The sequence below is a fragment of the Zea mays genome, chromosome 6 (assembly GCF_902167145.1).
Source record: "Zea mays cultivar B73 chromosome 6, Zm-B73-REFERENCE-NAM-5.0, whole genome shotgun sequence".
Classification (NCBI taxonomy): domain Eukaryota; kingdom Viridiplantae; phylum Streptophyta; class Magnoliopsida; order Poales; family Poaceae; genus Zea; species Zea mays.
In genome coordinates this window covers 139,849,974-139,874,287 of record NC_050101.1, presented here as the reverse complement: position 1 = coordinate 139,874,287, position 24,314 = coordinate 139,849,974, and the positions used below count along the sequence as shown (strand labels likewise).

At 42.1% G+C, this 24,314-nt stretch overlaps 1 protein-coding gene, 2 long non-coding RNA genes and 1 pseudogene across 4 annotated transcripts; 3 read left to right on the top strand and 1 right to left on the bottom strand.

Annotated features, from left to right (window-relative positions):
* Positions 1 to 394: 394 nt before the first annotated feature.
* Positions 395 to 4,983, top strand: LOC109940211 (uncharacterized). Of its 2 annotated transcripts, none has more exons than XR_002262845.2 (7): positions 395 to 496; positions 2,807 to 2,901; positions 3,301 to 3,350; positions 3,454 to 3,626; positions 4,008 to 4,098; positions 4,757 to 4,814; positions 4,904 to 4,983. It is a non-coding gene; the product is annotated as an uncharacterized lncRNA (long non-coding RNA). The 2 variants fall into 2 exon arrangements; XR_004850320.1 differs by having other exon boundaries at positions 4,008 to 4,629.
* A 362-nt stretch (positions 4,984 to 5,345) lies between these two features.
* LOC103630089 (inositol-3-phosphate synthase-like) lies at positions 5,346 to 7,241 on the top strand (annotated as a pseudogene).
* Positions 7,242 to 12,736: 5,495 nt separating this feature from the next.
* LOC100191892 (putative subtilase family protein) lies at positions 12,737 to 18,330 on the bottom strand. The gene is made up of 9 exons (NM_001137316.1): positions 18,191 to 18,330; positions 15,737 to 15,828; positions 15,556 to 15,653; positions 14,658 to 15,458; positions 14,480 to 14,552; positions 14,077 to 14,328; positions 13,870 to 13,999; positions 13,540 to 13,744; positions 12,737 to 13,442 (listed from the first exon to the last, which is right to left on the bottom strand). The coding sequence occupies exons 1-9, from the start codon at positions 18,311 to 18,313 to the stop codon at positions 12,889 to 12,891; spliced, it is 2,328 nt and encodes a 775-aa protein (NP_001130788.1). The 5' UTR covers positions 18,314 to 18,330; the 3' UTR covers positions 12,737 to 12,888.
* Positions 18,331 to 21,431: 3,101 nt separating this feature from the next.
* On the top strand, positions 21,432 to 23,401 carry LOC103630088 (uncharacterized). The gene is made up of 3 exons (XR_554823.2): positions 21,432 to 21,698; positions 21,841 to 22,324; positions 23,042 to 23,401. It is a non-coding gene; the product is annotated as an uncharacterized lncRNA (long non-coding RNA).
* The last annotated feature ends 913 nt before the right edge of the window (positions 23,402 to 24,314 follow it).

Sequence of the window (24,314 nt, the reverse complement as noted above, 5' to 3'; positions counted from 1 at the left end):
GCTCCATGACCACCTTCTCCATCGGGTAAGCTTCAGAGATCCCTGTGTGCGGTGTGCCCGATCCAGATCGTCTTGTTGTGTTTTGTTGGCCCGTACTTTGCAATGGTGATGATGTAGGAGAGTCGCCGCCACCGCGAGGGCCAGATGCTCGACATCTGCAAGGCCAAACGCGAGGAAAGCCTCCAAAAGAAGCGTCACGATGGATTCCTCGCCTCTACCGCTGACATCGTGCCGCCGATGGGCCACTCCATCGCTTTCCAGCAGAAGGTGTGACACCCCTTGCTCGCTCTTTCTAGCTCTGATCTGATCCGCCTTGTTGGTTAGGGTTTGGGTGATGGAGTGATACTCGATCTGGCGGATTCGGATTTGATTTTCTCCTTGCCTTTTTATGCAGCTTGATGGCTTGCCAGCGATGGTACAGGTCGTCCTCTCCAACGAGCCCACTGTGCAGCTCAAGGCCACCACACAGTTTAGGAAGCTGCTCTCCATAGGCGAGGTTTGGATCTTATGTGCACTTCCTGAATGTTTCTAGCAGACCCATCGAATCTGAGAAGTTGTACGTCATGAGATGCATGTCATATTCATACTGCTTCTCTTTTATTTTTCACTTTTTGGGGGCTCTACTGATCAAAATTTGAGTTGCATTTTGGGCAAGCATGCTTTTTTTTCTATGGGACATGGTTTTTGATCTTCTTGGTTGATGGCACATAAGTTTCTATGATTCACCAATATTTGAACTAGACATTATGGAATATCCTGGATGTAGGAAATGCATTATGTTTTAGGTGTTAAGGGAGCCACCAGGACCAAGTTTTGTTTTAGTTATTCAGAGAACAATATACATTTGTTTTAGTTATATTGAAGTTTAGAATGCGATTCACATGTGCCGCTGCTTAGCTAAATGTGTCTGTCTGTCTTGTGCTCCAAATAAGTTCTGTTTTGACTCCATATTTAAATGTAGTAGTATATCAAGTACAAACAACAGAACTTAGATTAGTAGTAAATGAATGTATGAACTATAGAGTGCTTGCTCAATCAGTAGAACGAAGATGTTGTCAACTCCTCAGCCCACGATTTGAAGTCTTGTTGACTGGGTGTCCATTGTTTCTTTCTTAATAAATTGAAATCATGTTTCAGAGTTTTATATGTTGAGATCTGCAGTGTTTTCCTGTGTAAAATTACCTTTTGTTTCTGTGCTAATATAAAATTTCTGAACATCAGGTGCGACATAGCCCTGAATTTCATGATTGCACTTTGGTAAATGAGGGTACCGAAGAAAATGGGGATGCTTTGGTGGTGCATTTGTCTGAACATGACCAGGGCTTAGTAGCTGGTCAGTTTGTAGCGTTCTATAATGAAAATTTATGACATAATTTTAGTTCTGTTACTTGACAGAATTTCAGTTCTAGCAGACCCATACACCATACCTTTGTAGTCACTCAGGCTACAGCTAGACTCAATTGATCACATACAATAAATCACAATAAATCACAAAAATAAAATGTAATCACCATTAGAACATATTTACTTGTTTTGTGTTATGTTTTACTAATTTTTTGTTATGACGGCCTATTAGAAACTTATGTGCCATCAACCAAGAAGATCAAAAACCATGTCCCATAGAAAAAGGCATGCTTGCCCAAAATGCAGCTCATATTTTGATCAGTAGAGCCCCCAAAAAGTGAAACATAACACAAAAAATTAGTAAAACATAACACAAAACAAGTAAATATATTCTAATGGTGATTACAGATCAATACTAAGGATCCACTTTGCTGCATTCAATTGACTACACAAAAAACATATAAGAAATGATATTTAGTATCAAAAGGGGGCAATGGATATGCCCCCGAACATCATGGCATGCTGTTGTTTTTTAGCAGAAGTTTTTTGGTAGTCCAGAATGCAGTGTCTAAACCAAATTGGGTAGAACATAACACAAAACAAGTAAATGTGTTTTATTGTTGATTATAGATCAAGACTATGCACCCACTTTGCTACATTTTATTTTTGTGATTTATTGTGTTTACCTGTATGTGATCAATTGAGTCTAGTTGTAGCCTGAGTGACTACAAAGGTATGGTGTATGGGAAGTACTAAAATTAGAACTATAAATTGGATTGTATTGTGTTGTCTGCAAACATGTGTACCTGAAATAGTTGCTTTCTTAACAATGAAAATTTAGTTGTCCTCCTACCAGGCTGTGATGAAGATGGATAGATTCTCGTTGGGCCATTCACCTGATTTTGGTTCAGTGAAACCCTTTGGCAAAGTTCCTAGCTTTCCATGACCTCAGCAAGCTAGGCACACTCATTGCTCAGCATTTGCTAAAACCTTACCTAAGAAAAAGGTACTTCTGCATTTCATACTGAAGTAGTGGAGACCATCATGTGGGATTGGGACCCTTCCACTAATTAATATAGGCACACCCTGTCTGTTACTGTCCATTTTGTTATTCCGCGAGTACGTTGACGATCCTTTGTTACCACAGAAAGGTTTCTGAAAATAATATGGATCATTGAATGACGTCTTTGGGTTAAGACACTTTGACACGTGACCAACAACATGTGGTAAAATGGAATTCCAGTTAAATGGAAGTTAAGAGTTCTAATGTGCACACAATAGATTTACTTTAACTTGGAGGATAGAAATAAGCTCCATCGGTGAATCTATTGTGCTTTTTGGCGTGCATGTAAGATTTAAGCTTTACAATTATAGCATGTCCATTATATTTCTCTTTCCTCGAGCGATCTGCTGTTTCCATTTTGGGTAATTGTACTCAATAAATTAATTTGTTCCTTTGAAGGTTATTGACCTTCAGGCATATGTTGTTAAGGGAGTTGGAAAGGTTCAAGCAAAGTGGTCTCCAGTTGGTACAATTGATATAGAATGCTCCATGAGGTAAAATTGTTTCACTGTTGCATTTGCAATAAGATGGTTGAATGTAACATGTGGAGTTAGAATTAGCGTTATATGTTTCCCTATCCTATACGCCATATGTCTATTTTTTTGTTATGTTCATGCTAGCTATTATCATCTTTGGTTATTTTTCTTTTTAATTATTCTACTCTGATAGATGGATGTAACAACCCCTATTGTTATTTTGACTTATTATATGCTTGCATAGTTTCAGCAGGAAGAAGGGATAAGAACCTCAAGATCATATAACTGTTCATCCCAAATAAAATAAACATGCTTCATATAGCTGCTTCTTTTAACTGTTTTTAGTGTTCTTATTCACTTGATTTGTTTCTCTGGTGGTAATGTGATTTTAATACTACTGCTGCCTTTTGTTTGTAGAGGTGAAAATTAGTTTTCCACGTGCAGCTCTACACATACCTCTTCCAAAGGTGTTGATGGCATAATTTCTTGTTTGCATTACATAACATTGTTTTATCCTAAGTTCAATTAGAATTCATTGTTGTAATTGTTAATACTTTATTTTTCAATCAGATATCTCTACTCTAGCAGCGGGTAGCGAAGAGGGGCTCATGTGTCTGCATGTTCAGGGGAGTCGATGGTGAGGTTCGCAATGACGTCCTTCTAGGGCAGACCGTGGCTTCACCTTCCTACACTAACCTCACTGTGGCATATCACAGGACAAATATCTTGGTACGCTATTGTAGGTAAGAAATGTTATTTCGTTTGGATTAGCGTAAAAATGTTTATTCAGTCATATGGCCTACTTGTATTGTTTTTTATGCCGAAACTTTATTTTAGCTTTGCATATCTTGCTTTCTGTTTACAACTTTAGGCGTAACATGGAAGCACTGAAATTGAACTATCTCCGAGTCAACCATTCTCGCTACCTGGTTTAACCAATAGTGGGGCAATGTTAATAGAACTGTGCTCTTATCAGTCATAATGTTTCTTTAGTTTTGCCTATTTGATTCATTCGACTTTTTATGTTAATTAAATGCTGATTCATAATTTTTTCATTCATGGTAGGATACTGTTTCTCTTCTATTGGTCATTTTTTATTGAACCCCATATCACTAAATTTGTAGGTGGTCAAGGAATCCAAATGGAGGCAATCTAGAATCTCTCAGATATAAGCAAGGTTACAGATTTGATGTGGATATTCCTGACCAAACATGGGTAACTATATAGAACCATGCCTCTTCTATCTGAGCATTCAATAGACACTGCAACAAAAAGGACTTGTCTGTTTTCTTTGCAACATCAGCTGGTCTGCTTCTCTTTGGTTGGGTCTTGTTTGTCAGGAACATTTCATTTTCGCAATGTGTGAGGAATAAACACATTTTCAGAGGTTCAGGAGTTTTGTTACATAATTGAAATTGTTAGGAGCACACATTTTAGAACTAAATTTTTGAGTTGCACACACATTTCTTTTGTTTCAGAACTGAATTTTGGAGGTGCACACACATTTATTTTATTTCAGAATTGAATTTCTTTTGTTTTAGAACTGAATTTTTAGTGAAGAGCACACATATTTAATAGTTCCGGAGCACGACATTTCAGAACTAATACAAAACTGAATTTATTACAGAGCACACACATTTCACTTTTTGGTTGCTTGCTAGAATTTACTCTATGGAGAGGTGCCATTGCATACGGCAAAAGTTGAGAGCAGCTTGTGAACGGAATTTACAGAAATGTTTTTTTGAGGTGCACACACATTTCTTTTGTTTTAGAACTGAATTTTTAGAACTGCACCTACAACTTCCTTTATGTGAGAATCATGTCTCTTGTTGCAAGCAGATATAAATAGGCAACACTAACAATTTATCTTTAGGCTGGTAGATTGTCATTCAAGAGCTAGGAAAACTTCCAAAACAACTCATTTTGACAAGGTAATAGTTTCCCTTGTCTAAATAATTTATCTTTTTTTGTAAACGTGTGCACTTAAGACTGTTACTAATGGATCTACTTGCTGGAACAGAATGCCGACCATTGCTGCAATTACTTCACCCTTGGCTCCCGCACTAACTTTGACGGCCGACTGCAGATCTTCTTCGACATATACGTCATCAGTGATTGATTGGTTTACTGCTACTAGCTAGGAGTAATATATTTGCTTTAGAATTAGGCCTCAAGTCATTCGGTCTATGCTTATACAAATTAAGCTGGACAAAAAGAAGATTATCTCCATTCTGGATAGTAGCAATAAACCAAGGAAGATCTTATTAAGAACTTTGGAACGATTGCTATGTCTAGCACTTAAGGCGCTGCTTTTTCATCTTTCTAATTCTGGCCAATTGCTGCACTCCAAGATTTGTTTAATATATTAAAGATTATGCTCTCAAATAATTTGAACTGTTTGCTATTTTTGCAGCTCGAAAAAATATAGTCTGGAGGTGACCTCAATCTTATTGGATGGAATAATGACCGCAACTGTACAGGTTACTGTGAACAAACAACTGCTTGTTTTCCTACACTTATTTTTGTTGATTTCTTAATGCCTCTTTTTTATCCATTTCTATCCTTACTGGAGCAGATCATCAAGGATATCAGGTATTCGGACATGGATGCTAACATGCCCTTGTGCAATTAAAGAAGTGTCCTCAGTGCAACCTAACATGCCTTTGTGCAATTAAAGAAGTGTCCTCATTGCAACCTAAAACAAAGAAATACCGCTATGAATTTAGTACATATACATACATATCAGAACATATTGTTTCACTGGTGCATGTAGAGGTCTCTATGGTATGTTAAACAATTTGACATTGTATACAGTAACCACTCACACTTCCATGAGGACTCCACAAAGAACTGAAACTACTTAAAAGTTAACAAACTATCCACGATTAATGATGTATTTCGGTGGACATGGTTTGGGAATCTAGATTAACATGGTTGAAGCAACATGGCTCACTGGTATAAGTAATCCGTTATAGAAGCTATGGCTTATATGTAGCCAATGAAACAGGAAGTTTAAGGAGAAGAACAAAGTGGACAAGGTAGTCGTGCTGTGGACTGCAAACACTGAAAGGTACAACAATGTATGCGCTTGTCTCAACGACACAATGGAGAATCTACTGGCATCTGTGGACAAGAACGAGGCGGAGATCTCGCCATCAACACTATATGCCATTGCCTGTGTCACAGAGGGGGTGTCGTTCATCAATGGGAGCCCCCAGAACACTTTTGTGCCTGGTGTGTTTAGTTTGGTGTGTTTGCAAAGTTTTATGGTGTTGCATTTCTGTTCAAAGACTTATTATACTTGTTGCATGTTTGTAGGGCTGATTGATCTTGCTATCAAGAACAACTGCCTGATCGGTGTTGACGACTTCAAGAGTGGCAGACCAAGATGAAATCAGTCCTGGTTGATTTCCTTGTTGGTGCTAGAATAAAGGTACAATTTATCAATGAAACCTGATATCCCCCCTTCGAAATGTTTTTGGCAGACGTCATACTTACAATAATTCTTGTATATGTTCATGCAGCCCACCTCGATTGTGAGCTACAACCACTTGGGAAACAACAACGGCATGAACCTGTCTGCCCCTCAAACATTCAGGTCCAAGGAGATCTCCAAGAGCAACGTGGTGGATGACATTGTCTCAAGCAATGCCATTCTCTATGGGCCCGGCGAGCATCCCGATCATGTTGTTGTCATCAAGGTCTGTTAGCTGAACTTCCACCTCTTTAAAAAGATGGCACATGCAGCAGTTTAAACGTAGATTTACATTGAAACTTGCCACTCATTTGTTGCATGCAGTATGTGCCGTACGTGGGAGATAGTAAGAGGGCTATGGACGAGTACACATCAGAGATCTTTATGGGCAGCAAGAACACCATCATGCTGCACAACACCTGCGAGGACTCGCTCCTCACCGCACCGATCATCCTTGATCTGGTGCTTCTGGCTGAGCTTAGCACCAGGATCTAGCTAAAACCTGAGGGAACGGTAAGAGCCCACCAAGTGAATAACCCGAAGCATGCTAGGTGATTCAGCGCTTCAGCACTTCAGCACCATCATCTAATGTCTCTCATTATGCAAGACAAGTTCCACTCCTTCCACTCGGTGGCCACCATCCTTAGCTACCTCACCAAGGCACCACTAGTAAGCCTTTTCGCCTGCATTAATTCTGGCATCGCTGCACCGCATCTTGCTCCAATCCAATCGCTAATCTTCTCTTACAAAACCTGAACGACAGGTTCCGCCCGGCACACCGGTGGTGAACGCTCTGGCAAAGCAGAGGGCGATGCTGGAGAACATCATGAGGGCCTGCGTTGGCTTGGCCCCAGAGAACAACATGATCCTGGAGTACAAGTGAGCGAAGTGGCGTGGCCTGCAGCTGGATATACAGGAGGCTGCATGAAGGGAACTAGAGAGGCGAGATTAGCTGTGGGATTGTGTTGGCTTCTCGTGTTTTCTTTTGCGTTCTTTCCTGGTCATCGCTGTCGAGTTGTTGTATTTTATTTGTTGGACTCTCGTGCCAACAATGTCATCAAGCGTGTATGGTGGTGCGTGCCTGAGACTGACGATGTACGAGGGAACTTCTACCGGCAGGTGTGACACGTACTCTGCAATGATGAGACAATGCAAATTGTGGTATATATCGAAGTCTGCATAATAATGATGGTTGAAATGTAGTAGTGAAACGGCTAAATTAAAATAACAAAAATTATGTATGGCCAGGATCACAAATGTATTATGAAACATTTTCTTATAACAATATAAGACATATTTTGTATATAAGTTACCATGGTATTATATGTTTCCGTTGCAACGCACGGGCACTTACCTAGTCAGAAAATAAGCAATTATAACCCATTCCACAAAGTTGTGAAACGGACATCAAATTGTAGCTTAAAGAATCTACTAATAAAACATTTGAAAGTGATTGTTGGTCAGAGATAGGAATTTTACTAATACCAATCATCTTACTCTTGCCACTATCTCCAAACACAATTTCTTGTGCTTCTTGAGTTAGTTGCAAGGAATGAAACATGTCTTCCTCCCCGGGCATGTGATTTGTGCATCCATTATCAAGCACCCAACTTGACCCACCAGAGGAGTAGACCTGCAAAACAAATTTAGGCTATGCTTTTAGGTACCCAAATTGAGTTGGGTCCTGTAGTGTTAGTTATAGCCTTGGGTACCCACACACTTCTTTTCATGACTTTTCTTTTAGTGTAGGCACCCACATATTTAACAACCAATTTCCCTAAATCCCAAGTCAACATGTAATCACAAAGATAAGAGTGAGAAATGGGAGCATTAAATTTTTCTCCACTTGTTGATGCCGCTTCCTTCATCTTACTCTTTGTGGAACTCAAGTTTACCTTTACTTGAGTTGACTTGTCATTTGAGGAGTGAATCCTCCCCAAGGCATCATATAGGGTGGTTCCCTCTATGAACTTGGGGGATCTCCACCCCTTATGCACTGTGCTAGGGTTTTCCTTGGTTGAGTTGAACCCAAGCCCCCTTCTTCCATTGTTGGGCTTTAGGGACTTGTACTTGGGTTCAACTTTCTTTAACCCATCATTGCTAGAGCATCTTTTTAATATTTCTTTGACCTTCACCTGTGGGCTCTTTTTCCTTGCATGGTTAGTTAGACAACAAGAAGCATGGTATTTGGCACAATGTTTGCAAAAGGTATTATTTGAGGAGCTAGACTTAGATTCAATCAATAAAGATGAAGCATTGATATTCTTGCAATTTTCAAGTTGCACTTGAAGTTCTTGATTTTGGACATTCAAGCTTAATATGCTTGATTCAAGTGCATCCTTTTCATTTGCAAGACTAGCTATAGAGGTTTTCATATTGATTACTTCCTTTTCTTTATCCTCTATAGTTATCTTGACTAAAGATACTTCCTTAGTCAAGGCATCTAGCATTTCATCTTTATTAAGTAGCAATCCTTGAAGCTCTAGGTTTCTTTCCTTTTCAAGGATAAGCAAGTCTTCTTGAGCATCAAGAGTTGCTTTTCTTTTATCTAGCTTCTCCATCAATTTGATGATAACATTATATCCATTCAGGCCAAATTCCTTAATCATTTTATTTTTCATAGCAATTTGTTCATCATCATCATCATTTTGAAAATCATTACTAAATAAAGTTACCTTATCTCCTTTTGCCATGAGGCAAGTTGGAGTGTAGGAGTCGTCTTGTAGGTTGGTGAAGAGTTGCGAGCTTGAAGTAGATTGGATGGCAACATTTGCCACCACTTCCTCTTCTTCGGAGCTAGAACTCTCTTCATCGGAGTTCCATTCTTCACCAATATGGGCTTGACCATATTTCTTCTTCTTGAAATGTCCCTTGGTCTTGCCTCCCTTTTGAACTTGTCCTTCTTGTATTCCTTCTTGGCTTCTTGTTCCTTTTTGTTAGGACAATCCGCTATGAAATGACCGGTTTGGCCACATTCATAGCATGCCCTCTTCTTTCCTTTCCTTTGAAACTTGTCATTTTTCCTTACAAATTTCTTGAATGTTTTGATGAACATAGCTGTGTCTTCATCACTTGAGCTATCTTCATCACTTGACCTCTCGACCACTTTCTTTGCCTTGTGGTCTTTGTTCTTCTTGGGGGTGTCTTGTTCATTTGTGATCAAGGCATGAGAGTCTCTTGTCTTGATGGGGGCTTCTTCGGACTCGTGTTGTTGAATCTTTGCAAATAATTGATGAGGCGTCATATCCTCATAGTCATCACGATCCCTTATCATCCTTGCTAGACTCTTATCCTTTTCTTTGTATGCTCTCATGAATAGTCTTGTGACCTTGGAGTCACTCCAATCTTCACTTCCAAGTACTCTTATCTTGTTTACTAACACCATCAATCGATCAAAGAGTGATTGAAGCGACTCACCCTTGATCCAATCATATCTAGCAAGCTCACTCTCCAAAGCTTCAACTCTATGTCTCTTAGCTTTGGGCTCTCCTTCATGTGACATTTTAAGAATGTTCCAAATGTCACGGGCATCTTCTCTTCCTTGAACTTTCCGGTATTCTTCCGGACAAAGACTTCCTTTAATTATGCTCACTGCTTGAGCATTGCGATGAATCTCTTGCATCATTTCTGGAGTCATCTCTTCTCCTTGGGCAGGCTTATACATACCTACATTAACAATCTCCCAAAGACTAGGATGTACACCGATTAAATGCGACTTCATCTTATCGGCCCACTCGTCATAGTTCAACTCACTAAGAGTTGGTAACTTTCCAAGTGGGGCGGAAGAGAAGTTGGGAATAAAATTTCTAGAGTAATTGAATTGAACTTTACTAAACTCGTTACCTTTGCTTTTGGTAGATGATTCTTCGGTGTTGAGACTTACCTTGCTCAACACCTTCGACACCAAAAGATCCACTAGGTCGTCATTGTAATCAAATTTTTCTTTACCTTTGTCTTCTTCGGCCTTTCTTCTTGATTCTTCTTCTTCGGCCTTTTTCTTAGCATCTTCCTCTTTCATCTTGAGGAACATCCTCTCGGCGATCTTCATGGCGAGGTCGAGGACCTTGGGGTCCACTTCCTCACCGGAGGATGTGATGGGAATATCCTCGAGGATAGGATCCACATGGTCCCGTTGAGTAGACATGATCGTTTCCTCACGCGGTTAAGCGTAAAACGAGGTACGATGTTCTGATACCAATTGAAAGTAGCCTAGAGGGGGGGGGTGAATAGGCTACACCTGAAATTTTTCACTAAAAACTTCGAGAAAGGTTAAATTAAAGTTGCACTGGTGCAAACCGGTTCAGTTGATTTTGTTCACAACTGAACAAGTTTGAACCTGCTCAACTTAGATAAACAAATATTACGAAGTAGTGAAAGATTTTGCTAATGACTTGCCCTACGCAAGATCTACTCGAATAGATAATATGAACCAACCAACAAATTTAAAGTGCTTAACAAGAACACACAAGAACACGCGATATAACCCGAGGTTCGGCAACCACCACAAAGGTGTCCTACTCCTCGTTGAGGAGCCCACAAAGGGCCGGGTCTTTTCCAACCCTAATCCTCCACAAGCCGACCACAAAGGTCAAGGCAATCTCTTCTCAAATATGCTCAGAGAGCGGGTGATACAAACTTCTTGGGGTCGTCCACAAATTTGGAGACTCCCAAGCAACCTCTAACTGTCAAGTAACACGAGGTTCCAAGAGTAACAAATCCGCACAAGGTTAAGTTTGCAACGAGCTCAAGAACAAAGAGAATATGAGAATCGAGATGAAAATGACAGCGTGTTAGATCGAGTTCACCTCACACCAAGGATCCTTCAAGCAATTGAAGGAGATGTGATTGCGGGTGTGAAAGGTGAAATGAATGCACTTGTTGAGAGTTTGGTCAGCCAAGATTTCGTGGGAGGAGCTGAAGTAAATGAGAGAGAGAGTGAGGGGGTATATAAAGGATCCCCCAAAAGCTGGCAGCCGTTGGGAGAAAAAGAGTAAAAACCGGTTGAACCGGTTTTCAGACCGGTTGAACCGGTTTCTACCAGGGGGATCCCGGTTCACTAACCTACTCAGCCGGAGACTCGACCGGTTTCAAAACCGGTTGAGTAAGGGAAAAATCCGGTTGAACCGGTTTTCCCAAAAAATCTGCAGCGACTTTTTCTGATAGCTCTGACTGTCAGACAGGTCAGAGCAGGGGTGGCAGAGGAACAGTCCCAAAACCGGTTGAACCGGTTTCAGGACCGGTTGAACCGGTTTCCAGGGCTGAAACCAAATTTTGAGTGTTTTAAGGAGGACAAAAGTGGAGTTTTTGTGGGAAGTAAAATTGGTCTTTCTCAAGGGCATTCATGATCTGGAAAAATATTCTCAAGGATGTTTTCAAAGGGTTTTGAACTTAGCTCATTGCATAACTTACTTAACCATTGCGGATCCCTCTTAATTGTACGGAGATTCCTATAACTCAAGAACTGTAAAATGAGTACCGCCGTTGTTTCAAAGCACTTGGAGCACGCCATTTGATGTGGAATTTTAAATCTGCTGTGCTTTTTATTTTTATGCTCGTAAGATCTGTACTTCTCCTGTCTGTAGAATTACTGCGTACATGCTAGGAGCAAACTTGTTAGAATCTCTGTTTGTTTTGTCATTTAATCACCAAAACCCTCAATTAGGGTTGATTGCACTTACACAAAGAAGCAACCTTTGTTAAGTGCCTCCTAGTGGACTTGGCAAAGGAACTGACAAAGGGGCCCGCTGGTGATCCCTTTGCCGAGTGCATCCTAGTGCACTCGGTAAAGGAACTAACAAAGGGGCCCACTGGTGATCCCTTTGTCATGTGCTAGTCTGGCGAGCGCTCGACAAAGAGGGAGCCTTTGCCGAGTACCACCTAATACGCTCGGCAAAGAAACTAGCAAAGGGGCTCACGGGGAGTCAGTACAGTGGACACTCGGCAAAGAGTGTGCCTTTGCCGTATGCCACTCGGTGGACACTCAACGTAGGCTACGACGTCGTCACCTGGCGCCGTGACGACGACATTTCTTTGCGTAGTACCGAGTGGCACTCGGCAAAGTGCCCGATAAAAAGTACTCGGCAAAGAAACCGTTATCGATGTACAGTTCACCGAGCATTCTTTATCGTGTGTCACACTTGGCAAAGCATTCGTCGAGTGTTTTTCAGGCTTTACCGATTGCTTCAGACATTTGGCAAAGAAGTTGTTTCCGGTTGTGTGGGCACGTTGACCGGATCTTATAGTTTCAAGATATTTGTGTGTTAACCATTTTAGAGCCTAGCTAGTTTGCTATAATTCGGTAATGTTGTACCGTATCTGAGACATCGATCACTGAAATCAATCTCAAGAACGAAGAACCTTAGAGAAATCAAAACAAATAACCAACCCAAGCAAAATTAAGGATATATATTTTTCATATATATGCACCAAATACGGTCTTGGCACCACGAGCGAGGGTTCCTTATGGAAACACTCGCTAGCTTCATGTAACATTATTTCTTTTTCTAGACGAGTTCCGCAATGGGATCGATTCAAGAGACGGTCGAATACAGATCCTGGATTACGATGCGGACCGCAACCGGGATCCGAACCCAGTGGCTGCCTCCGTCGTGCCATGCCAAGCTACCGAAGGTGTAGTCGCCCTGGAACCGACGCGTCGCCTTGAAGGCCACCTTGAAGCTCTGTGCTTTCCTCTTGGCATCGAAGACCAAGACCGACGGTTCAACGGACATCTCCACGCCCGGAGGCGGCTGGAGGACTGCTCTGTACACTGCGTTAGTCTGGCGCCCAACGTTGGTGACGGTGCGCGTGACGGTTTGGGGCGCCTTGAGACTAGGGATTGCGATCGACGGAAGGTTGAGGTCTACAACAGATGCCCTAGGTGCCGTGCAGTTGTCGTTGGTACCCAACCCTCCCGTGCAGTCGAAGAACCTGAGGTAATCTGACGGTTGGATGTCGTATATGAGACCGGGATCGTCAGCCTTGGTTGGGTTGACAAACCCTGCTCCGTAATCGAAAGCGTCGGCGATCTTTACTGGGTTTCCATCTGCTTGTATCGGGATCCCGTTGTTGTCGGTGGTAAGTGCTGCATGCAGGGGGACAATAACAATGTTGTTTAAGACAATTCTTGTATTGGACATGGTTGTTTAAGCTAGCAAGGCGAGATTATTTAATACACATACCAGTTGTCATGAGCGCCGATTTGAGGGCCGCAGGTGACCAGTCAGGATGCAATGATTTAAGCAGGGCGACGATACCAGACACATGAGGGGTAGCCATGGATGTTCCAGACTCAAAATGGTACAGGACGCCACCCAGCTGCTCTTTGTAATAAGGAATTTGTGGGGCGGCAGCTAAGATGTTCACCCCAGGTGCAGCTATATCAGGCTGTTGAATATTATTCATGTGTATGCATGGAAACAATAATGTTAGTTTGAAGAGGACTGTTGTAGAAGAAATGGATGGGATGAATGACAAGACAGAGAATTATATATAGAAGGTAGCTAAGGTACCTTAAGAACGCCTGGATAGACGGCACTAGGTCCTCTAGACGAGAACACTGCTACCTTGGGGGCAGGAACCCCAGTTCCAAAAGTTGTTTGAGCCAAAGAGATCTTTGCTCTTGGGGTACCGTCAGTTGAGCTGCTTCAGAGGATTAGTGTGTGATATAACCAGCATCGATATAATATATGTTAATCGATCAGTGTTTACGTACGTACATGCAGTACTGCAAGATGTGGTAGGCGACCTCAAGATCGATTAAAATGAATGGTATCATTTTGCTTGTAACAGGTTCCCACCGAACGATATTGTCCCTGTTATATCCCGTGAATATAAACCCTTTCCCTCCATTGTCCAACACTAGCTGTGCAACAGCAGTAACTGTAGCAGATGGATACAAGCTGTCCGGTGTGATGCAGAAGACAATCTTCCCCTTCACATCGCTGCTGTTTACGTACTCTGGATCACAACTGTATGTATATACACCGACGTTTTAATACTCATTATTATATGTACGCCAAATATTCGTTGCCATATTATTCTCAGTTTTATTTAACACATGCATATTCGTTGGTGAATAATTGACATTGGTTAGTGTACGAATCAATCATATATATATACCCTGAGTTCACCAAGGGCACGACCTCGTGGAAATGATCTTCTCTCCCTTGCGTCCCCACGTATAAGGATTGACCTTAAAAAAAATCATCAGCGACTTGTGCGCGATGTTAATTGGTTGTCAAATATGGACAAACTCCTAAGACAATCATCATAGAATCTAGCTAGTGTATGCACGTACCATGCACAATCTGGTTGTTTCCCAGGGTGATGGCTGTGGGGAACATCCTATCCACAGTCGTTGCGGCGACGGTGAACAGCCACGGGGACGAGTTCTCCACCATCTGGGCGACAGGCCCATCATTCCCAGCGGCGTAGACAACCGTGACCCCACTCGCGACGACATGCAACGTGCCCGGCGTCTCAGAGGGCCCGCCGATAGAGACCGAGAGGACGTCAACGCCATCGTGGACGGCATCGTCCATGGCCTTCATCACATCGGCGTCGTCGCACGAGCCCGACAACGGGGGCGCGCCCCAGCAGGCCTTGTAAATAGCGAGCCTGGCGCGAGGCGCGCCGCCTCGCGCCGCGCCGGCCGCCAGCCCGTGGAAGCTGACGTTGCCGACGACGTTGCCGGCCGCCGTGGAGGAGGTGTGGGTTCCGTGGCCTTCGGCGTCCCTGGGGGACATGTACTCGCCCTTGAGCCTCTCCTTGTCGTCGCTCACGCCGGCAGCGTACCACCGCGCCCCTATGACCTTGCGGTTGCAGTTGTTCGGGCCGAACGAGCCGTCGTCGCCGCCCTGGCAGACTCCCTTCCATCGCGAAGGAGGGGGGCCGTAGCCGTGGTCAGCGTAGCTAGGCGACTCTGGCCAGAAGCCTGAGTCGATGACGCCGACAATGACGTCGTCTCCGTATTTAGCCGCCTTTGCGAGCAAACCGTTTGGCTGATCGTCGTTGTAGTGCAGCCCCACAAAGTCCCAGCTTCGAGTTGTGCGTGTGTGGTGGACTCGGTTTTTCGTTACACTAACTACGCCAGGCAGACCTGCCAGCAGAAAACATTAAACATGATGATATGTGTAGGAAATATATATCTTTTTTTATATATTTATCAGTACTTGCAATTTAACGGTTGTGTGTACCTGCAATCTTTGTAGACTGTGATTTCGTGAGCAAAGCAGCGAAGCCGGAGAATCCATGTCTATAGCTGTAGATAATCGACTCTACCGCTTCTTGCTTGCTTCAGAATGCACGTACAGACAAGTAGTTTATATGCATTAAAACTAATTGGGTTGATTTCAATTTGTATATAGAGTTAATTACCTGCCGACAACAGACGCAAGGAGATCATGGTGGGAAGCAGTGACAAGATCAGCATCGTCACTTTGTCGCCCACCAAGGTAGATGATGTATATCTGAAACACACACACACCATCAACCCCCTCGCGGTATAGACAAGCTGGTTGGATATTAAACGCAATTTGTTGATTCTGTCGCCATGGAATGCATAATTTTTTTTGATGAATTCGGTGACTCTCACACGGCGGTTTCGGATATTAAACACCAGTAATGCTTGTACTAGAAAATTGTCTTTAGAAATCATTTTTACTTGCGGTTTTCGTTAAAAATCCATGATCTTATAGACGAATTACTTAAGTAACAGCTACTACAAATCATTTATATCCTGAATTTTTTGTTATTTCCAAATGACCTCGTATGGGAAAACTATCGAAATAAAAGTTGTAGATCTCTAAAAGTTATAAAACTTTGTAGTTGACTACTTTTTTATTTGAAATCATTTTGGGTTTTCAAAAAGTGCATCTAAATTTGCCAAAATTAAAATAGAAATTTTGCAAACGACCTCAAATATGAAAAGTACCAAAATAAAACTTGTTGAAACTTCAAAAGTTATTTAACTTTGTAGTTGACAATTTTTTTGTTTAAATTTCTTTACAGCCTGAAATAATAAATTTACACACAATTGATTATAATATGTGCCCAACAAAACTACCATATAAACATGAAGTAATTGATGAGTAGAGTGGTAAAGTACGGTATATGTGAGGCTAAGGTCACAAGTTTGATTCCCACCTACCACGTAGCACGCGAAAAATTCCGTGACTTTCAACTTCGACGGACCAAACTTGGTGGGTGAGGCTTCCCGTAATTATAATATTTTTTTTGCCATTTTAAAACCTCGCTTATGAATCCTAAAAAATATTATTATTGAAAGTTTTATTATATCAGTGAAAATCGATTTCCACTAACGATTCTAATTTACTCATCTGTAAAAATAATTATTTCTATCTACTCTGGTTCTTAAAAACGTGACACATGGAAGTATATCTGTTCGGTATGTGCATGTTTCCATCACGTAAGTTAGCTAATAATCACACATAGAAGTAATTTTTTAGAGTTAAACATATCAAAAGTAATTAAGTTAATCATGTAAGAAATAACTCCACATATTTTATTGCTTCTTGGACATAGGTTCATTTTATCAAATAATTTGTGGTGTATATATTCTCCGTTTTACCTGGTTGCATGAAAAAAAATAGTAGCTAAGTGACAGTCCCTAGAAACTACTCAAGAGTCAAGATAGTCGTCGAAAGATGCTCATATGAATTAATTTCTTGGCTGTTAGTTTATATTTTTCCCTACAAATTAGAAAAACTGGTGCTATCCACGTCCATACTACTCAGGCGATTTTTATAAATTAAAGCTAAATTGGGTGTGCCTTTGGCCATGTATATTATTGTACTTGTGACTTGAACAATCGGTTCAAAACTGCTACAATGATTTCATGGAGCTCTTTGATCTACTTTTGCACAGAATGGAGCTGAAAAAGTGTTTCCCAGGTGGTAGACAATAGAGAAACCAATTGATATAATGTAATCGCCTTCACTACCCGAAACAACTTTTTTGCCGAGTGTCTGAAGTCTGCAAAATATTCGGTGAAGGCTGACACTCGGCAAAAAAGCTCGGCGAATTGTACATTGTCTCCGTTTGCCGAGTGTTCGGCACTCTGCAAATCGTTTTTTGCTGAGTGTTTCTCTGTGTCGAGAGTCCTGCTCTCGGTAAACATGATCGTTACCAAGAGTAGAACTTTGCTGAGTGCGAATCTCGGCAAAAACTTCTTTACCCGATAGAAAGCACTGGACAAATAGCCGGATTCCAGTAGTTGTTGTGACTTCTTTATTTTTAAATATATTTATCTTTTTGTTTTTTAATACCCACCAGTCTATATAGTATACTTTGTATTTTTCGTCCCACTGCTTGATTTGAGGTAAGGGACCGGCCAACGCACATCAATTCCCACTACCCTAAAATTAGTAACAAAACTGGTAAAAGAATCAAAAGATGTTTTTCTTTCCACCTTATTAGCCCAACAAGAGCGACAGTCATTTTCGGCGGCCAGAGAACTGCTATCGAAAATAGTATGTTATTTTCAATGACTTTGGTTATTTTCGGTGGCTTTTGTTATTTTTTACGGCTGTCCTCTCGCCACCAAAAATAGATGTAATTTTCGGCAATCCTAACTCTAGCCACCGAAAAATAACTCTTCCCCTCTCTCTCTCTGTTTCGTGTGCACGCGCCGCCACGGTCAGAGGCCTAGTCGTCCGTGATGCCGTCAAAAATGGCTTCCGTTACTTTAGCGTTACTTTTTTGGAGTGGGGGTGCTGAAGCATGGCATTTTGCCGGCGGTAGTACCAAGATGCATGAAGGTGACCAAACCAAGATCACAAGAAAAGGGAAAAAAAAACAGAGCTAGCTTACTTGTCTCGGTTCATTCTGGAGCGGAAGCCCATAGGAGCATTGTAACTGCAGCACAACAAAGTTGGCAAGAAAAAGCAGCGGCAGCGACCTTGCTCGTCGTAGCACAGGAAGCTTGGGCGCCATGCCAAGCTGTTGCAGCAGGGAAACTACTACCGTACCTTTGGTTGAAGCTAAGGTTGCAGATCGACGACGATATATATGTGTGTGCCATCAGCAGTGAGATGGTGGGCATGCATGGCATTTCTTGGAGAGGATCACATCTCTCTTTGCATGATTGTGTTTGGGACCGTGAGCGATCAATAATTTGCACGGCCACCACACACACCAGGGAATCTATCCCACCTGAGTCACCTACGACGACCACCACCACCAACAGGGTCTCCTTTACCTTGGCTTTTGAGATATGTGCTATATGTTGCAGGGCTACAACCGCAATGGTCCAAGGTGCCAAGGGGGTACGGAAAGATGCTGAGGAATATTTCGCGGTCCACTATGCTGATGGGGCTTCACAAAATCTAGTTAAGTTGGTGAAACAGATTATTAGAAGCTTTCGAAAATGGTGAAATTCAAGTTACGAACTTTTAGATAAATTATTTTATTTCTCATATAGATTACAAATATTTTTTAAATCTATTTAAAAGCTTTAGAAAATCGTGAAATTCAAGTTACGAACTCTTAGATAAATCATTTTATTTCTCATATAGATTACAAATAACTTTTAAACCTATTTAAATTTGTATTATAAACTACAATTTCACGCGCGATCGAAGCTGGTATCACTATCCGAATCAGCTTCTTTGCCGAGTGTCTGAAGCACTCGGCAAAGCCTGGAAAACACTCGGCGAAGGTTTTGCCAAGTGTGACAATCCGCAAATAAAGCTCAGTGAACTGTACATCGGCAACAACTTATTTGTCAAGTACTTTTTATCGGGCACTCGGCAAAGTCTTTGTCGAGTGTCACTAAGTACTCGACAAAGAAGTTGCCATCACGGCGTCAGGTAACGGCGACGGAGCCTGTGCCGAGTGTCACTTTATGACAATCGGCAAATGCTCACTCTTTGCCGAGTGTCCACTGTGACACTCGACAAAAAAGCTCCTCGTGGGCCCCTTTACCAGGTCCTTTGCTGAGCGTATTGGGTGGCACTCGGCAAAGACTCCCTCTTTGCCGAGTGCCCGGCGGACTAGCACTCGGCAAAGAGATCGCTGGCGGCCCCTTTGTCAGTTCTTTTTGCCGAGTGCACTAGGAGGCACTCGGTAAAATTTGCTTCTTTGCCGAGTGCCGACTTTACCGGTGTCTAGGTGTGTCTTCTTTGTCGAGTGCTATGACCTTGACACTTGGCAAAAAGCCTATTGTCAAGTGTAACACTTGGCCTAGGCATACGTACTTGAGATTAGAACTGCTCCTAATAGATATGTCATCATTTCTTCTCATAAAGCACGGTAGATGTGTAGCATTTCTTTTTCCTATTGTAATGACACTCCTTAAACAAATCTAATGCATTAGGCTCTTAACCAATGTACTTATCTCCCTAGAAACAATAGTTATATGCAAATATTATTACTTATGTGCTCACCGGCTGGTGACGGCGAATGGCGACCGACGGCACGAGGGCGGTCGACGGTGGCATGAGGGCGGCCGGCGGCGGCGCGAGGGCGGGCCAGCGGCACGCTCGGGCAACGGCGGCGGAGGTGAGAGGCGGCGGCGGCGCGGCGTGAGAGAGAAGAGAGAAGTGAGAGAGTGTGTGACAGAAAAGAGGTTGGATTCCGATATGTACAATATATTTGCCGAGTGCCCGCGATCTGGCACTCGACAAAGATTTTTTTAATTTTAAAATACACTTTGCCAAATGTCCTGGGTTAGATTGCCGAGCGCCAGATCGCAGGCACTCGACAGAGATTATTTTAATTTTTAAAAAAACTGTGCCAAATGCCCACCTGTTGACACTCGGCACAATATACTTTGACGAGTGTCCTTCCTTGACACTCGGCAAAAAATATTTGCATTTTTTTCTTTTTTTCACCAAATTTTTTGCGGTGTTTTTCTACAGTATATAGACCTACAAGTTTCAATTTTTAGCACAATTATCAAAGTGTTTGCTATAGCTATTTGATTTAGTTTGTTTAATTAAATTTCTTCGGATAATTCAGATTTGAACTTCAAGTCACTCGAAAAATGGAAAATGGTGAATGCAAAAATGATATCCATATTATTTAGCACAAGTTACGGTCTATTTCAGGAATAGACCAGAATTTTCGAGCACCGTGCTCACGAAACATGGCCGTGAACTTACGATCAAGTTGTTTAAAAATTGTGTAAAACACAAATAAAGTCAGAAAATTATGAAACTTGTCGACATATCATGATATCATATGTAGAGCCTATAATAAAAATTTGAGAATGTTTCGAGAAAGCTGTCACGCACTATGTGTAGAAACCTACACGAGCTACACATGAAATCATAGAACTTCAGTGTAGACAAAAATGGAACATATAAGTCTAATATGTATAGAAAACACTTTTATCTTTGCCGAGTGTCAGAGTCTGGCGCTCGGCAAAGATAACGACTGTCAGCTATAGACGGCTGCTGACGGTCCTTTGCCGAGCGTCACCATTCGCCAAGTGATTGACTCTCAACAAAGAAGTCTTTGCCGAGTGTCTGACTATGCCAAGTGTGCTATCATCAGTAAAGGTTGTCGTTACCGAGAGTCTTTCTTTGCCGAATGTGGCCCTCGGTAAAGAAGTCTTTGTCGAGTGCCCGACAAAAGACACTCGGCAAAGCTCCGAGCACTCGACAAAGAGCCGGATTCCGATAGTGTATCTAGAGCAGTGCCAAACACCCCCATATTCTCTTTGGTTTTTAATATACGTCATGGTTGACTTTTTCTAGAAACATTAATTATTTGTCTTGTTCAACAAATTTATGCAAATGTATGAAAATATATGTCATGACCAAACTTACTTTAGTGATGAAACAAATCACAACATGAATGATAACTATTTTTTTGAGTCAAATGCATGGCCGGCATTCAAACTTGTGAGGTGGTACTAGACAGATCCATTAACTCTTAAATCGTATATTAGGCTCTCCAAAGTAGCTTAATTATGCCATTATGTCCACGAACTCTAAACCTGTGTAAGTATGGCATTTAGATCCACAAACTCTTAAATCATACCCTAAACTTGTTTAAGTATACAATTTAGATTCAATAATTCTGAAATCACACACACTATATCTATACTATACTTAAAGCACCAGTTTCAACGGTTGTCGTGCGTCATTTTTTTACAAAAATCACCCTCAGTTTTTCTCGGGTTAACCCGCAGTCCCTCATCCCACGCCTCCCTCCTTATCTCAACCGCACGCAAAACCCTAGCCTCTCTCACGCCATACCTCCTCTCTCGCTGATCCCCGCGCACAGCCACCACGCCATCAACCCAGGCTCCCTCGCCCCACACCTGCCGCATTGAGCCAGCCCCGCGGGCCAGTAGCGCGTTGAGCTCCAATAGGTATGGAGATCCTCTTCTCTCCCCCTCTTCCTCCGATGCGCCGGTGACGTGTTGAGCTCCAATATGTATGAAGTTCCTCTCCTCTCCCCCTCTTCCTCCGATGCGTGGCTCCTGATGTGATTTGATTGTTTTGGATCTCCAGATACGGTGACACTGTTTGAGTCGCTGGTCGCCGCACTGCTAACTAAGATGTGTGGGAGGATTGTCGAGGAGATTTGCAAGTTTGATTAGAAGTGAGTAGATTCTTCTCCCGCAGTCATCGCCGCCGTCCCACGCATCCCACAACTGCCACACATCGCCTAGACCCACACGCCTCCCTTGCAATCTCCCACAGCCTCTGCTCCATCTCCACCTTCGCGCCCACCTGCTAGCCCTAGCGTCGCCTACTCCCTGCCTTCGCTCCTCCTCGATCTAGGCGGCGCGGACGTGGCGCGGACGTGGGGAAGGACGACCCCGTGGACGTGTTGTGGCGGTGGAGGAGCCATAGCCAACCCGGGATCATGCGCAGACCTGAGCGTTCAACGACGGTGGGGACACGCCGCTGCAGGTGGCGCCTGCCATCTACGACGAGGCCATGTTTCTTTAATAGCTCCATTGTCATGGGCTACTACAAGAACCACATCAAGGTAGAGTATCCCGCTTGTTGCTTTATGTTGTCGCTGCATGTAGTCTAGGTGTTCGATGAAATGTCAATCCAAGTTTGCTATTGTTTTGCGATTGATTGATATGTGCTAGCATCTGCTGTATGGTGGTGAGTTACGAGGCCATTGAGTTCCGTCAGTCGAGGAAGGTTATAGTCAAAGTTTTGTGATTGACTGCTATGTGCTAGCTTCTGTTGGATCTGATCAAAATGAACAATAACTGATTCCGTCAGTAGCGGGAGGTTGCAGTCAAAGTTTTTGGTTTTAGCGGCATTCGGATCTGAAGCGAGTACAAGTGCATACACACCTACCAACCTTGGATTCCTCTACTGGTTATGTATCGAAAACCCTGAAATCTTCCTTTGGTATAAAACAAAGATTACCATAATTGTCAGATTCTTAATTGTTGTGCTTGACTGCTTGTTATAACTGTGTTTGCACTCCCATGTAATTACTTGTATGCATATCTGTTGTTGTCTCTACTCTCTAGATTATATATTTATGTGAAGTGATCTCTGTCAAATAATAAACCACGATTTGAATGATGTTGTTTGTTTCTTATCATGTATGCAGTAATAATGTTTGTACTACTATATTCTTTATTCGTGACAATTTTTATTCTTTGGTTGAAATATCATTCCTGTTTTAGAGAACCGGCTTGATTTTGTGTTGCTGACTAGCTTCAATTTTTTTCCACTACAGACAAGCCTAAGGATGTGACGAGGTGTTGTTGTTATGGATTCACAACTTTCTTTATGACTCGAAGATCTTTGGGAATCATTCAAGGAATGGAGTGCTTATGGGCCCGGTGTTCCACTGGTGCTGAATGGCAGTGACTCTGTGATCCAACTATTTGCAAACACATCGAGACCCACTTCAAGAAATAAGTGCGTCCTATTCTTTGTCACAAATAATCATGGTGTCAAGAAAGTTTCCATTGCACTTAACCTTAAGAAGGCCAACCTTTGTACCAAAATGGGTTCCATTTGTTTGTTTTTGTTATGCTTCGGTTAGTTTGACCTTTGATATTTTCATATATCAACAAATAACTAAGTTTAATACTGTTGGTATGGTCCTCCATGCTTTTCAAAAAAAAATACACGTATGCCAATCTGAATAAAAGAAAGAAAGAATGCTTGAATGCATCTATCTCTCTACCATTATTGATTTGCTAATTTTCATGTTCAACTGTGTTTACAATAAATCATTTTAGATATTAAGACAACAAAACCAATGCATACTCGGACTGCCACAAAAGAGTTAGCTATTACCCAATCTAAAAACGTCGTAAGAGGTTTCAAACTTTAGATGATGCAAACTTCATAGGAATAAGAGATAAAAGGGCCACATCGCCCTCTACAGAGAAAATAACCAAGATGTCCCATTCTATCTATGTGCTTCCCTTTACAAAAAAATTAGTCCTAATTTTTATTTGATTTGCATGAGAGCAACGAAAAGGATGATTGAAACGTCGTGCAGCAGCAAGGCATCAATTGAGGCAAACAAAGCCACAACAAGGATTTTGGTGAAGACGCTGATGGAGGGATCCGATAATGCATGCAAAGCCAGTCGTAGCTAGGGAAATCCGGTTGCTGGCAAAGACTGAGAAGCAAAATCGGATGTTCCTTGCTGAGTTGGGCGCGATACCATTGCTATGCAGGCTGCTGCTGTCATCCGATTGGATGGCGTAGGAGAACACAGTGTCTGCTTTGCTCAATCTATCAATCTTTGAGCCGAACAAAGACAGATTATGGAACAAGATGATTACTCCATTTTATCGTCAGTGTGTTGAAGAATGATTTAGCAACAGAGGCCAAGGAGAATGCTACAACTATGCTATTCAGTTTATCTATAGTCCATGATTATAAGAAAAAAATAATGAATGAGCCAGGGGCTGTGGAGGAGCTTGCGTCTATGATGACCAAAGGGACACCCAGGGACAAAAAGACACAGTCATGGTATTGTTCAACCTCTC